Below are 14,873 nucleotides of genomic sequence, written 5' to 3'. Positions count from 1 at the left end.
GTTAACAGTATGAAGAATGAAGTAAAAATATGAAGTAACAATGTAAATAATGAAGTAAAAATATCAAGTTAACAATATGAATAATGAAGTAAAAATATGAAGTAACAATGTGAATAATGAAGTAAAAATATGAAGTTAACAATATAAGGAAGTAAAAATACGAAGTTAATGATGTGCATAATGACGTAAAAATATGAAGCAGCAATACGAATAATGAAGTAAAAATACTACTAATATAATGATAATGATGACAATGCTAACATTTATCACCGTTACAGTTATTCATTGTCCCAGTTAAGCCCGGTACAACACGTCTCCGTTCGGGGTGCCCCGTGTGATCCCGTGGGATGCGGGGAACCGCCGCCTGCCTCCAGCCCGCCCTCCTCACCCCTCGGTCGGGCCCGCGGCAGAGGCGCTTTATTCCCTTTATCCCCGGTATTCCCGGTGCCCGGCGCGGGGCCGTGCGGCTGTGCCCGGGGTCGCTCCCGTTATTCCCCGTCATTCCCGGTGCCGCGCGGGTGTTCCCGGCGCTTTATTCCCGTCATTCCCGGTGCCGCGCGGGTGTTCCCGGCGCTTTATTCCCATCATTCCCGGTGCCGCGCGGGTGTTCCCGGCGCTTTATTCCCGTTATTCCCCATCATTCCCGGTGCCGCGCGGGTGTTCCCGGCGCCGCTCCCGCCCCTTCCCGCCGTGCCCGGAAGGTCCCTCCCGCTCCCCGCCGTGCCCAATGCGCTCCGGGGCGGTGCCGCCCGCCATGGCCGCCCCCGCGCCGCGGCCCTGACCGACCCCGCTCCGCCCGGCCCCGGCACAGCCCGGCCCCGGCCCCGGCCCCGGCCCCGCCGCAGACATGGGCACCGTGCACGCCCGGGTAAGGGACGGGACCGAGCCGGGGCCGGGGCACGCCCGGGTGGGCCCCGCCGGGGCCGGGAGCGCGGCCGCCGCCGCTCCGCCCGAAGGTCGTCCTGGGGCGGCCGCGCAGGGACAGGGCCGGGAGCCCGTCCCGGGCCAGGAGCGCCCTCCGCTCCCTGGGTGTCTCTTTGTACGCTCACAGAACGCTGAGGGATTGGAACGGGATCGTCTCGCTCCGCCACCCCCTCCTGGGGGACGCCTTCCACTATCCCGGGCTGCTCCAAGGGCCGTCCAGAAGTCCTTTGGGCACTTCCAGGGATGGGGCGGCCGCAGATCCTCCGGGCACCCCGTGCCAGGGCCTCACCGCCCTCCCAGCCACGAATTCTTTACTAAGTAAAGGATCCCTTCCGAAGTAAACCGTTTCTTCGGAAGTAAACCATTTCTTCCTAAACAAGACCGGGGTCTTTCCTGGAGTTGACCTTCCCGCGGGAGGCGGGGGCTGGTTAAGGGGAGAGACTGTGGAAATGAAAACGGGGGAAAAAAAAAATAAATAAAAAAAACCCCTAAGAAAATAAAAAGCCGAAAGAAACCTTAACCCCAAACCACGAGGCAAAGAGAAGCTGCAGCTGGCGGGGTGACAGTCAGGGTCTGTGGGGCTGCAGTGCCCGGGGAGGGCTGTGCTGCCTCACCCAGCACTTGGAGATGGTCGTGAACAGATGGATAAATCTCCAAATCCATCTACAAGTGCTCAAACGAGGGGCATGAAGGTTTTAAGTGTTCGGTTTAACGCTGAAGAACAGCTGCAGGGTCTGGCTCCAGAGTATCTGATTTAATTTCTTTATCAAATTCTTTTTCTGGCGTTCTCTGTTTTGTGTTCGTGTGTAGTATGAAGTGATACACAGTGTTGTGTGGATACAGATCGTTTGATGCTTGCCTCAAAATTTTTGGGAGTGAGAGAAGCTTCTATCTTCATTTTAACTTGATTTTGATATGTAACTGCAATTTACTCTTCCAGCAAAACAGCTGGAACTGTTAAACAATTAAATAATGCAGCAAGTACTGTGTTAGTGACTTAACACTAAAAGTAAGTGTACTGAGTTATCCAATCCTGACCTCTGCTTTTCTCAGGGAAACCCTTTATTCACCCATGCTTGAATCTGTTATCTCCTGCTAGGTCTTATTTTAACTCTCTCAGGTATAGTAAGTAAAGCCATGCCCTGCTGGAAAACATTTTGATTAAAATGTTCCCCTCTGAGGTTCTCGAGCCTTATTTGAAAGGTTACTTCTAAAAGAAATGCTGACATATAAGAGCATGTAAATACATGAAAAGTAAAGTAACATGCTGAGAACACCTTTCTTATTTTATTGTTCTACATTCATACTCCTCTGCCTCCCAAAAACTCGAACTGGAGAAGTGACAGCCTGATTTTTTCAGAGATTCTTTTAAGAGGGTAGAATTCTTATTTTATCGTGCCTTTAAAATTAAGTCTTTTTTTTTGAATAGTGCAGAGTATTTTTGAGAAATCATTCAAAATGGAAGCTATTTAGCTTTCATTAAGAATTTCAGCAAACAGGTAAGTGTTTACTGTGCTGGTAATTCCCCTCATTTTAGTTCTTCCCTTTGCTCTTTTCCCTTGGGATTTGATGATCACACTGCCAAGAGCAATGTTTTTTTTTCCTTTGCAAAGACATAAATCACTAATCAATGTACCCTATTAAAGGCAGTTTTCTTTTTATGCTTTCAGAGTTTGGAGCCTCTTCCCATGGCTGGGCCAGACTTTGGTGCCTTGGGAGAGGAGGCTGAACTGGTTGAAGTCGAACCTGAGACCAAGCAGGAAATTCTGGAAAACAAAGATGTGAGTGGCTGAACAACATCCTCATTTATTATTATTTTTTTTTTGTGGTAGAGAGAAATGCTTTGGCACCCTTTCTTCCTTGTTTTTCCTAAGGCAGCTTCCTAAGCTATGGATTGAAATGTGAAAGAATTACATTTAGTACTGTGAGTTTGATGTTATCTGGTTCCCGTTCTTTTATTCTGCTGTTTATTAGATGTAATCCTTAGAGTCATACAGATATATATGATACAGGTGGTATAATCTGAATAGTCTCTTTATGAATTCTAGTACAGAGTCATGGAATTGTTTAGATTGCAAAAAACCACTAGGATTACTAAGTCCAAGGCCACCACAAAACCATGTCCCCAAGTGCCACATTTACATGTCTTTTAAATCCTTCCTGGGCTGGTAACTCCAATCCTTGACAACCCTTTGAAGCATTTGCAGGTTTATATTTCTTTGTGACATTTACCCCTAAAATTTCCTGAAAAGGTTGGAAAAATGAGGGAAATGCAATCCCTGTAGTCCATTTGTACCAGCTGGCCCTGGAGTGTGTTGTGATTTTTGCAATAAAACTGTCTCAGATGATAATATATCAAGAGGAAAGTTTTTAAGAAAATAGAAAACCTCATAATGTGAGTGATCTTCCCTTGCATTTTAAACTGCACTACTCTGGTGATAGTGATAATATCAATAGAGTTTAAATATTTGTGACTTGTAAGTTTGTTTTCTTTCAACTCTTTGCTTATGTGGAACAGATAAAAGTAGCAAACAACTACATGTCCTGTCTTGTGTGATTTCTGCAGTTATTTATTTGTCCATACAACACAGCTAAAATCCCAGCAGCTGCACTCTGTCAGTGTTTCTTTTGCTACAACCAGTAGTAACTTTGGTATTGGAGTTGTCTTTTTTCTTTAATTTTTGTGTTAAGGGAACAGTTTCCCAGATTCATAGACAGCACTGATTTCTGATAGTGGAGGTTAGCAGTAATTAGTTTTTCCTGTGGACAGCAGTAATTTTTGTGCACTGGTGATTTTGAGACTCATTATTGGATGCCAGTTCAGTATCTGTGTGTAAACCTCTGTTCTGTTCAGGTGGTGGTTCAACATGTGCACTTCGAGGGACTTGGAAGGACCAAAGATGACATTATCATGTATGAAATAGCTGATGTTTTCAAGGCTAAAAATCTCATTGATGTAAGTACTGGGGTGAATATCAGACCTGCTGCTTGGAAATTCAGGTTAATTAATTACAATTTTTCTCTCTTTACTGCTTTGTGCTACTCCCTTATCGCATGGGGCAACTTTGTCATGTTTTGTGATGATTCTGATCTTGTGATACAGAAGCCAAACTTTTATATGAAATACTGACAGATGCTGCATTTTCTGATGTGTTCAACTCACAGATGTTGTGAGGTGGCAAACAGATGTTTTTTCAGCTTCATTCTTCCCATTTGAGAATTTCTAACTGTGTAGGTGACACTTCCAGTTAATTTGCTGAAGATAAATTATTGGGACTCAGCACAGTGGAGCACAGTGTGAGTTAGGCTGGATCTCCCTGCACTTTTAGGTGGTGATCCCTTCTGGAGCATGGCTGGCAATTAGACCTCTAAATTGGTCTAAATTTATACAGATTAGACTGTTTGGTGTTTGCCAAAACCAGGGGCCCCCTGTATAAGTGTAACTACTTACAGGTGTATAAGTTGAATATTATTTGAATAACAGGTTCAAGTATTACAACAATTAAGAAGCAAAATAACAAAAGGTAGGAGTTGAGCCATATGCTCTGGGTTGGTTTATTTCTTTACAGATGCAAGTCTTAAAACATCTTAACAGGTGAATTAACCTTCATGTTGTGAATGTTGTTTTTGAAGTTGGATGTATGTGCCCTTGTATACAAAATCTGTGAATATTTTACAACTTCAGCTGCACTTTAACTATTTTTTTTTTTTGTAATCTGAAAGACTCAAATGGACTGGACCATCTTGAAGGTCCCTTCCAACCCAAACTACTGTGTGATTCTGTGGCTGAGCTGCTTTTCTCATCCTGTAGGTCATGAGAAAATCACACGAAGCTCGTGAAAAGCTGCTTCGTTTAGGAATCTTCAGACAGGTGGATGTTCTGATTGACACCTGTCAAGGTGGGTCTCCCCTCATTAATCCTCACCTTCTTCCTCATACACACACTCTTTAATGTATAACTTGCTCTCTTCTGTACCTTTATATATTTTAAATGAACACATGGGTGTGCTGTATATACAAATATGTGTCCACATCCATTATCCTTAGGAAGAAGATGTATTTTCACAGGTCTGTAAATATGTGTATTTAAGTACTGTAGACATGCAAAAATGAGTGAATTTCCAGCACTTAAATAATTACAGTAAACATCCCTTAATCCACAGTTTCAAGGAACATGTGAGGGAAAGCTTGAAGATGTGCCCTGTATTTCTGTGTATCACACATCCCAAATGCTGCACTCATATCCAAGTGACATCTTTTCCTCAAGTAATTTCTCTTTGTAATGTGGGCTTTTATTGTCCTTTAACTCAACCAGTTTTCAAATAGTTCCAGTAATCTTCTGTCTGCATTTTTTAAGCAACTATAGAGATAACATACACTTGTTTGTTTGTTTATGTAGGAGATGATGCCCTTCCAAATGGTTTAGATGTGACCTTTGAGGTGACAGAATTGAGAAGGTTAACTGGAAGCTATAACACCATGGTTGGCAACAATGAAGGCAGCATGGTATGGATTATTTCAAATTATGCCTTTTGGTCTTCCTCTTAGTTTCAAACCTAGCAAGGATTTTGGTGATCCAAACCAAATTATTTTCTTGATCCAGCTTTACTAAGGCTTTGCCAGACCTTTGTGTCTAAAGAGTCTTTGTATTAGTCAGGCTTTCATTCAGCAAAAGCCTATTTTGAGCTAAGGGAGAATCCTCTGGCTTCCAGCTCAGCATGTTAATTTTTTAATTCTTGAAACTACTTGTATTATTTCTTGATAGCGGTTAAGATGTTTTATCTACTGGAGGGATAAGTAGGGAATCTGGAATTTCCTTTCTGTGAGATATATTTAAAGTATTTTTCTTCTCAATCAAAATGCTTTATATTTGACTTAGAAATTGTTTTTCACTATTTTAGCCCAGTAACAATTATTGTGGGCTGCAGAACACGAAGTTTTCACAGATCATATGAACTGTGGGACTTGTTTTCATATGATTTAATTAAAGATGCATCAGATTAAAATCCTGTGTGAAAAATATTTACCAATTGACACAAAAAGTCCCCTCTGGTGTGGGCACATGGTGCTTCCAGGTGCCCATCCCGCACCCTTCCTGCCTCCTCACGTGCACAGGGCAGCTGTGCCTGGGGCTGGGAGATAAGCCAGATCAAGGGACTCATCCCTTTCTTCTTAGGGGTATTTTTAACCTGGGTAAGATGCTGCATGACTCAGGGGATGGTGCTGTGCATGTGCAAGGGGAGCAGGAACTGGGTGAGTTGGGAGCTGCTTATGCAGCTCCACTGCCAAAAGCCCTGGCCAGGGTGTCGTGGCCTGAAGGAAACCAGCAGGGGATCCTTGTTGGTTCCTGTGCTGCTGAAAACTCACTGAAAGCTGCTTTGGTTTCCCTTTTTGGACTCAGCCTCCTCTTCTTTCAGATTTTAGTTTGTTACAGAGAAGGAAAACTTGTGGATGCTCTAAAAGCAGGACTTGTATTGGCAACATATTATGTTTCCTTAAGAGTTGAATAGATTTGACATTTATTCTGATCTCTTCAATTCATCTGAAGCCTGAATTATATTTCATACTAAAAGCCCTTTCTGGTTAGATGAATAACTGCCTAGTAGCCATCATTACAAAGTTCAGGTGACTGATTTGCTTCCAACAGCTGTTAGGCAAAAGCAGTCAGGATTTGGGAGCTTTTTAACATTCTTTTACAATAGAAGACACAACAAGAGTGCAGTCCTGCTTGGAGAAAACCTGCTCCATCCTTGCTGCCAAAAGGATGCAAGGAATTTGTGCCACGACAGGCAAAAGTGTTTCAGTAGTTTCTGGAGAACTGTAAAGGTGTTGTACTGCCATCAGGACTGGTTGCAAAAGGACCTTGTTACTCAAAACAAAAACACAGGAAAGTGGCTCTGGAGTGATAATTTTCCATTGGCTTTGGTTATGATAATGTTACATGACAATTATTTTCCGGCCTTTGCTGCCGGTGCAAAGAGAAATCCAACTTAAAAGAAAAACACATTTGCTAACAAGTACTTTTAATGTCTTCATTTCTTATTCTCATGGTAGATATGCTTGTCTTCAGCATGTGATGCAAGACAGCAAACAATATGAAATGTTATGATGTGGGATTTTTTTGTTTGTTTTTTTCTTTTCTGTAGGTCCTTGGGCTCAAGTTCCCAAATCTCCTTGGGCGTGCAGAAAAAGTCACCTTCCAGTTCTCCTATGGAACAAAGGAAACTTCATATGGCCTGTCCTTCTTCAAACCCCGACCTGGAAACTTTGAAAGAAAGTAGGGGATGATTTTTGAGTACATCTTTTTTTAACTGAATGAATATAAAGCAAGGAATCAGATCTTTCATTGAGTAATAATTACATTTATTCCTTTCCCGGGGGGTCTGTTAATGATGGAGCAGAGCTGGTTTCTTAAGTTTTTTGTGATTATTCAAAATTCCACCTACTAAAATAATTTCCTTTTAAAACCTGCCAGTAATGTTGTGTTTCAGTTTTGCAGTTAATGTGTATAAAGTGACTGGACAGTTCCCTTGGAGCTCTCTCCGTGAAACAGATAGAGGAATATCAACAGAATGTAATGTAAGTGGAGCACACGAGCTTGGGGAACACACACTTCATTTACTCTTCATTTGGGTCACAGAGCTGGCTTTTGCAAATGTTTGGTTTACTTTTTTATGCTTGAATCACTTGTGCACTGGGCTGACCTCTCATTTATTTGACAGAGGTCGGCAATTTGGAGATGACAGAGGTCATGCACTTCAGTCTTCTTGTTAGAATCCAGTCTTATTTTGGCCATATAAAAATGCCAATGTGTTTTTCTCCAAATTCTTTATGTTTCAGATTATCATTTCAGAGAGGTAGCTGCTTGCCTACCTTCCTGTATCAGCCCAATGCAAGATATTTTTTGTTTGGGATGGAAAAAAGGGGTGTGGAGAAACCCTCTGGGCTAGAGCAGAGTTAGCACTACTCTGAAGTGAAAAAGGGTTTCTCTCTGATCCAAGGAGTTTGGAAAGAAAGCCATAGACTCAAGTATTAAAAACTGTTTGTTTTAATTTTGTAAGAGTTTTTTCATGTCTTACTCAATTCCTTTTTTGTAGTTTCCAGTCTGGAAGACCAATCACACCGTGAAGTGGGAGGGTGTGTGGAGGGAGCTTGGCTGCCTTGCTAGAACAGCGTCCTTTTCTGTTCGAGAAGAAAGTGGACACTCTCTTAAATCCTCTCTCTCTGTAAGGCTTTCCCATGATCATTGTTTAGAACACATTATTTTGTGTCATCTCACACTTAGGAATGACCTTTCTGTCTTAGTGGGGGTGGTGTTGCTTTACCTCAAACATCTTTTGCTGCGTTTGGTCTCACCTGCCACCTGTTTTTGCAGAGTTGCCTTGTTTTGTAGCAGTAAATTTCCCAATCCTGCACTTGCCATGCCTTTTCTAAACATTCCTCTGGCAGTTTTTGGTCACTTGTCATCTTTCACAAATGCAGATTACTGTCACAAAATTGGTGGTTTAAACTGGGGCATTGTTGCTGCTCTATGTCTCGTGTGTACCATGGGCAAAAAATAGAAAATAAGATTAAAAATGTATGTGTTTCATGTGGCCTCTAAATTCAAAACTAAGGTATATTTTTCCCAAATCCATAAAGCTACACTAGCCTTAGCTGTCTTCCACTGTTTGCACAATTTTTGAAGGAAAATAATAGTGTCACTCTGAGCTATTCAACAGACAATGAGAACCTAAACCCAATTTTTATATTCTTTTCAGCATGCCATGGTAATTGATTCCAGGAACTCCTCAATCTTGCCAAAACGAGGTGCTTTGCTGAAAATCAATCAGGTAGTATTAAACCACTTATGCTATTATTGGGTTTCTTGTCTGTGGGTTTGAGGAAGTCTTAATTTATCTAATTGATGTTCACATTAAAAATGCCTAAAGTTAGAAATTCATCTTAAATTGACTGGGAGACAGTGAGGACCAGTATTTACTTTTTCTGTTTACAGAGCCTTTTAAAATCAGGCAGCTCTTCTGTGGGGGCAAATTTTCGTTTGTATTTGTATTTTCATCCACTGGTCAAACAGCACAGCCTCTCCATGCCCCTCTCCATCAGCATTCAATTGTTTATTAGCTGAGAGACACTGTTCCTGACAGTATTTACTCTGCACTTTTAGTAGTTATTAATTAGTCCTTCTTTTCTAACTGTCGTGTGAGACCGTGGCTCTGTTGTTACAGAATTTGTAAGTCTGAGAATTCGAAGTGAAAGACTGAGTAAAAATAACTCCCCAAGGCATACACATGTATCATTTTGGCAGAGAAAATGGTTTTCACTCTTGTTACGTTCAGAGCTTTTCTAAAAGCTGGGTTAATACTTCAGAAACAATGATTTTTGTAATGCTTTAGAGGCAGATTGTTTTGAAATGCCATTGGAGCTAAAAGTGCCACATGTAGACATGCTTTTAAGGGAAGAAACACGTAATATCTGTTAAAACTTCCATAAACTTCTGTCTTTGCAGGAGCTGGCTGGTTACACAGGTGGAGATGTGACCTTTCTAAAAGAGGATTTTGAGTTTCAGTTGAATAGGCAACTTTTCTGGGACTCGGTAATTTTTTTTTAAATATTTCTTAAAATATTTTTGTATTTAATAATACCTGGTCTGAAGTTTATCTGACATTATTGAACCTGTGTCTTATGATGAGTTTTCACCATGGATTAGTAAGAAGATCATGAAAGATGGATGGTGCAGGTATCTTGGTTTGTTTCTTTGGAACAAAGAACTACTCTTTATTTTTTATCTTATATTCCTGCCTTGCACAGTCAGTTGAGAAATGGCCATTCTGGAAAGAACAGCTTGACAATTAACCATGTGAACACTTTTCCTTCCAGAAATCATGTTGCTCATGTCTGTTCTTTGTGATTTTTCAAAAACTTTGAGAGCTTCTCAAAAACTTCAAAGTTTTGAAACTTTGTTTCACCTGGTTATGAATATTCTGACTAAGCTTGGGTTTTTTTCTGTCATTGAAATTATGAATGTATAACTATTAATTTTGGTATCCTAGCATGTAATTATTTCCTCTGTGTAAAATTATTGGGAAAGAATGTTTCATGAACTTCAGCTTCCTGTGAGAACACAGAGATCCTAAGTTTCAGGCAGCTTTAACAACATAGACCTAGTATTAGGTGGAAATAGGTTTTTTCTGCTTATTGAAATAAGAATTTCGATATATCTTAAGAATATTTCTGTCTATTTAGAAAGAAGCTGTATTTTGCAGTAAGTTTCTCTCATAGCTGAGTGGGGAATTGAACAGCAACTTATTATGAAGATTTAAAAAATCAGAGGTTACAATAGTTTGCATCCCAAAAGTATTAAAAATAGATCTCACTGTCTAGCAGTGGTACCTCTAGCTGGTACACAGGCAGCAAGAAATTATTAAATGTGTTTGTTACAGTGATTTGGGTATCAAGAATTACTCACTATAGGTAAACAGTAGTGCTGTATGTTTAATTAATGTCAATATATTAAAGAGGGTGGTTTCATTTAATTGTAAGGTTGATTTACAGACAGGTAAATAACTGTACAATTTACAGACAGGTAATAATTGCCAAAAAATTTTATTTTTGGCAGTTATTTGTTGGACTTTGGGTTTCAAATTGCCAGGAGTAATTTATGTCAGCAGTGTTGTCTTTATTTCAAGAAAATTCCAAAGAAAATAGGAGCTGGATGAGGTGGAAGTGGATGTTGTGGAAGTGGCACTTGGTTCAGATGTTGACTTTTCAAGGCAAAGCACTGCATGAAAGAAAGAGGGCAGCAGCCACCCAGAGTTTCCTGAAAATCCCACCACACATCCCACAGTGATGGTGTGATATCCATGCACACACTGTGACCAGCTCATGGGAGCTCTGGCTGCTACTGAGCAACGAAATCTTGACTGTCTTAGGGAAATTAAGTATTATGTGTTCACAAACAACTTCTTTTCCTCTCCAAAGGTCTTTTCAGCGTCGCTCTGGGGCGGAATGTTGGTACCTATTGGAGACAAACCATCCAGTATAGCTGACAGGCAAGTTTGTTAAATCTTTGGGGTTTGGTTTTTTTTCCAGTCAATGTGTATAGAAAACTCTAGAAGAGAGAAGCAGTAGTAGCTCTGGTTCTGAGAAGAATAAAGTGTCTCTAGGTAGCTTTAATTGCATGTTGGTACTCCAGCCATTTTCATAGGGGGGTAGTGCAGATTTACAGTTTGCTGTATGGTAGCTCTGCCTGCCAATATTTATGGTTGCAAAATGGTCTTTACCATCTGCAGAAGTTTGTAGCAGGCACAGGTACCTGTGTTTTCAGACACAAAGCCCTGTTGTAACTGTTTGCCTTGCAGCCAGTTTTACTAAGCCTGTTCCAAAGTTGCCTTTCAGGTGAAGCATTGCATTTAATTTGGCTGTGTTCCCCAGGTTTTACCTCGGAGGACCAACGAGTGTGCGTGGATTCAGCATGTACAGCATTGGACCCCAGAGTGAAGGTCTGGAACCCTTAAATCCCACTCCTCTGGCAGTACTGCAAATATTTGTGTGTCACATTCTGTCCTCAAGCTTTGTGTAGCCTGAAAACTATTGCACTCATTCTGTACTTGGGGAATTGTTATGGCTTTGATCTGTTGTAAACCAGGTGTGTGTTCAGACTTTCATACTCCCGGCGCGTCACTTTAATTAGTAACAAACTTCAAGCTGAAAAAGTTCCCAAAACATGGTTATAGCAACAGTCACATTAAATCTCTTGTTTGATACTCTGTTTGATTCCTGAGCATATGCTCAGGCAGCTTAAAGGAAAGGTGATGTGCTCCACAGAGATGTTTTGAGAGCCAGTTCTATTCCTTCCTCTGTTATCAGTGAATTCAATATTCACTATAGTTTAAAGCTAATTGTTTCATTGTGCCAATTTCCCATTTTTAAAACTAAGACAAGTATTGCACAGGTGTTCAGGGGATAGTTCTGATGAACCAAGAGTAGGATGAGGGAATGAAGAAAAAAGCACTTCCCTTGGATTGTGTAAGTGCTGATTTTTTTACTTCATAGTGTTGAGGTTGGAGAAAGAGAGAAGCAAAGAGTAGAAATGCAGTGTAAAACAACTCATGGATGTTTTCTTGTACCTTTAGCAACTGGTTCTTTTAATATATTCCACAGTAAAATCTTTTATTCCAACACTTTGCCCAAACAGGTGATTACCTGGGAGGAGAAGCCTACTGGGCTGGGGGTGTTCACCTCTACACCCCTCTCCCTTTCCGGCCAGGCCGTGGAGGCTTTGGAGATCTTTTCCGGACACATTTCTTCCTTAATGCTGGGAACCTCTGCAATCTTAACTATGGTAAGATCAGTAGAACAAAAAAAAACCCCTTCTTCCCCATGTATAAAGCAAAAAGGAGAGCTGCTCTGTCTGTTTACTCAGAAGCAGCTTGTTTACTGCGTGTGTGTTGGTGCCTGTCAAAAACCTGCTACTTTTAACTTACATGTTTGACAGGTTGCCAGTAATTTATTGAGCTCTCCACATAAATTCCAGTACAACTTGTAGGAAAGAGACCCAGGGTGGTAAGAGTAGTAGCTGTGAATTAGTGATGTTTGCAGGCCAGTGTGGTAATTAACATTTCCTATATTACCCCTTCTGAAGGGAGATGATTCTAATGTTTACTGGGATGAACTAAATAAAAAGTGGTGGCATGAGGGTGTGGTGGCTGGTGGGATTTCTTTTCCCTCCCATCCCCAACATTTTTCAAAACATATTTCAGTGATTTGGAGTATGGCTTTGCAATATAATTTCAGTCAGTTTTAGGATATAGTGAGATTTGGTGTCTGCCTGACTTGCTGTAAGAAGGGCAGCATCCCCATGGGAGGGAGACACTTAATGCACAATTGAAGGGCAGATTAATCACTTTAAAATAATAGAGACACACTAATTAGAGAATAGAATGACAGAATGGTTTGGGTTAGAAGGGACCTTAAAGCTCATCTCGTTCTGCCATGGGCAGGGACACCTTCCACTAGCCCATCTTTCTCAGAGCCCCATCCAACCTGTCCTGGAACACTTCCAGGGCTGGGGCAGCCACAGCTGCTCTGGGCAACCTGTGCCAGGGCCTCCCCACCCTCACAGGGGAGAATTTCTTCCTAATATCCCATCTAAACCTCCTCTCTGTCAGTGTGAAGCCATTCCCCCTTGTCCTGTCAATACATGATCTTGTAAATAGTCTCTCCAACTTTCTTCTAATACTCTTTAGGTACTCTGAGGGAGTACTAAAGACATTTAAGGTTCCTGCTAGTAAGCCCCCCATAGTGGGAAATGAAGATCAGCAGCAATCCAACTAAAATTCCAGTAGTTTGAGTCCAAGGTTCTTGGCATTTATGAGAGTTGTGGGCAGTGAATAAGTTTTGGTTCTGCAGGAGCTGCCCCTAAGCAGTCTGTCTTCCAGCTCTGAAAATCCAGTTAGCCTGGGATCACCTTGACAGTCTTTGATCCTGGTTCTCCTGCTCTTTTGGTTGCAGGGGATGGTCCCAGAGCTCACCTGAAGAAGCTGGCAGAGTGTATCCGCTGGTCTTACGGTGCCGGAATTGTGCTCCGACTGGGAAACATTGCCAGGCTAGAACTTAACTACTGCTTCCCCATGGGAGTACAGGCTGGGGACAGGTTGGTTTCTTACCCCAAATTCTTCAGTAGTAACTGGGGTTTTTTTACTGCACTTCTGTCTGATTTATCAGATAGAATTGGTGCCTTTTAGTTTTGCCTAAAAGGGATTTCTGAGCACTCGCTGCTGCTCTTCCAGCCCACTGTGCTCATGTTGGTTCCACAGCACATCTTGGTTTAAGGCTTTGTTTCTCAAGTTTCAGAGTTCATTAAACTTGAGATCAGCTGTTGAAATGTATGAATAGCTGTGCAACAGGCTTTATTTCTTTAGGGCAAATGATCACTCCAACACCTAATGGGGTTTTCTGAAGCCTTCCAGAACGAAATGATTGGATAAATACCCAGTTTAATGTCTTTGTTTGAAAAATGGAAACAAGCTTAGGTAAAGAGGAAGGAATAACAAATTAATTTGTTAGCAACCAATTATCCCAAACCAAGCAAATATTACACTATGCAGTAAAAAGCTTCAGGGGGCCTGTTCTTTCTTGCCTGTGAATATTGTGTGAGATATTCTGTATTTCATACAGGAGTTGGGTTATGTTTCCACTTATCATTCAATGGGAATGAATAATAGCAATTTGAAAATCAGGGGCTTTATTTTGCAAATGTAAACACTCCATATGAATGACAGATTGACAAAGCAAAAGCCCTTTGTTGGGTAACATTTGAATTAAAACTCTTCCAAAGATTGAAAACTGTGGGAATTTGGAGATAGGGAGAAAGGACTTTAATTTCATCAATCCCTTGTATATCATTTACACTGTTTATTATTTGTTTCTTTTCAGGATATGTGACGGTGTTCAGTTCGGAGCAGGAATAAGATTTCTATAATACAGAAACATTTTACATCACTAAATGAAATTGTGCTCTGTCATTGAAATCAAGGCTATAATATACTTTGATAAGGTCTGACTTTTTTCCTTGAAATACAGATACACATCTGAGTGATTTGCCTCTTGGACTCCCCAAGAAACTACATTAAATAATTATGCTGTAAAGGTTCATTGTACCTCTGATTCTTATCAAAGCTGGGAGAGTGTTTGTAGGAGTGTAGCTATTTTATCTTACAGCTTTTGTGTTCCATATTTTATCTAGCTTTTAGTTATTAGTTTTTACTTAAAAATTTGGAAGTTATGTCAGATATTGGCTCTTGGATACTGTCCATGTAATTATAGTTGTCATTGGCCTGCATGGCCTTCCCTCTTCCAACCACAGTTCTCACAAGTGGGAGTATGGTTGGAATGGAAATTAAGGGGTTTTTCTCCGTCATCAGTTTCTGTGAGCAAATGACCCTGAAAAA

General features: G+C 41.1%; 1 protein-coding gene across 1 annotated transcript; it reads left to right on the top strand.

The window, feature by feature from the left end:
* The first annotated feature begins 769 nt into the window (after positions 1-769).
* On the top strand, positions 770-14,577 carry SAMM50 (SAMM50 sorting and assembly machinery component). Its single transcript, XM_017826590.1, has 15 exons — positions 770-868; positions 2,595-2,705; positions 3,779-3,880; positions 4,736-4,823; positions 5,324-5,430; positions 7,071-7,201; positions 7,416-7,503; positions 8,022-8,150; positions 8,685-8,756; positions 9,431-9,517; positions 10,903-10,973; positions 11,356-11,423; positions 12,119-12,265; positions 13,435-13,576; positions 14,359-14,577. The coding sequence occupies exons 1-15, from the start codon at positions 848-850 to the stop codon at positions 14,402-14,404; spliced, it is 1,410 nt and encodes a 469-aa protein (XP_017682079.1). The 5' UTR covers positions 770-847; the 3' UTR covers positions 14,405-14,577.
* Positions 14,578-14,873: the final 296 nt, after the last annotated feature.

This window comes from Lepidothrix coronata, unplaced genomic scaffold, assembly GCF_001604755.1.
Source record: "Lepidothrix coronata isolate B3197 unplaced genomic scaffold, Lepidothrix_coronata-1.0 Scaffold129, whole genome shotgun sequence".
Lineage (NCBI taxonomy): Eukaryota > Metazoa > Chordata > Aves > Passeriformes > Pipridae > Lepidothrix > Lepidothrix coronata.
Note: the sequence above shows the minus strand (reverse complement) of the source record. Positions and strands in the feature narration are given on the sequence as shown.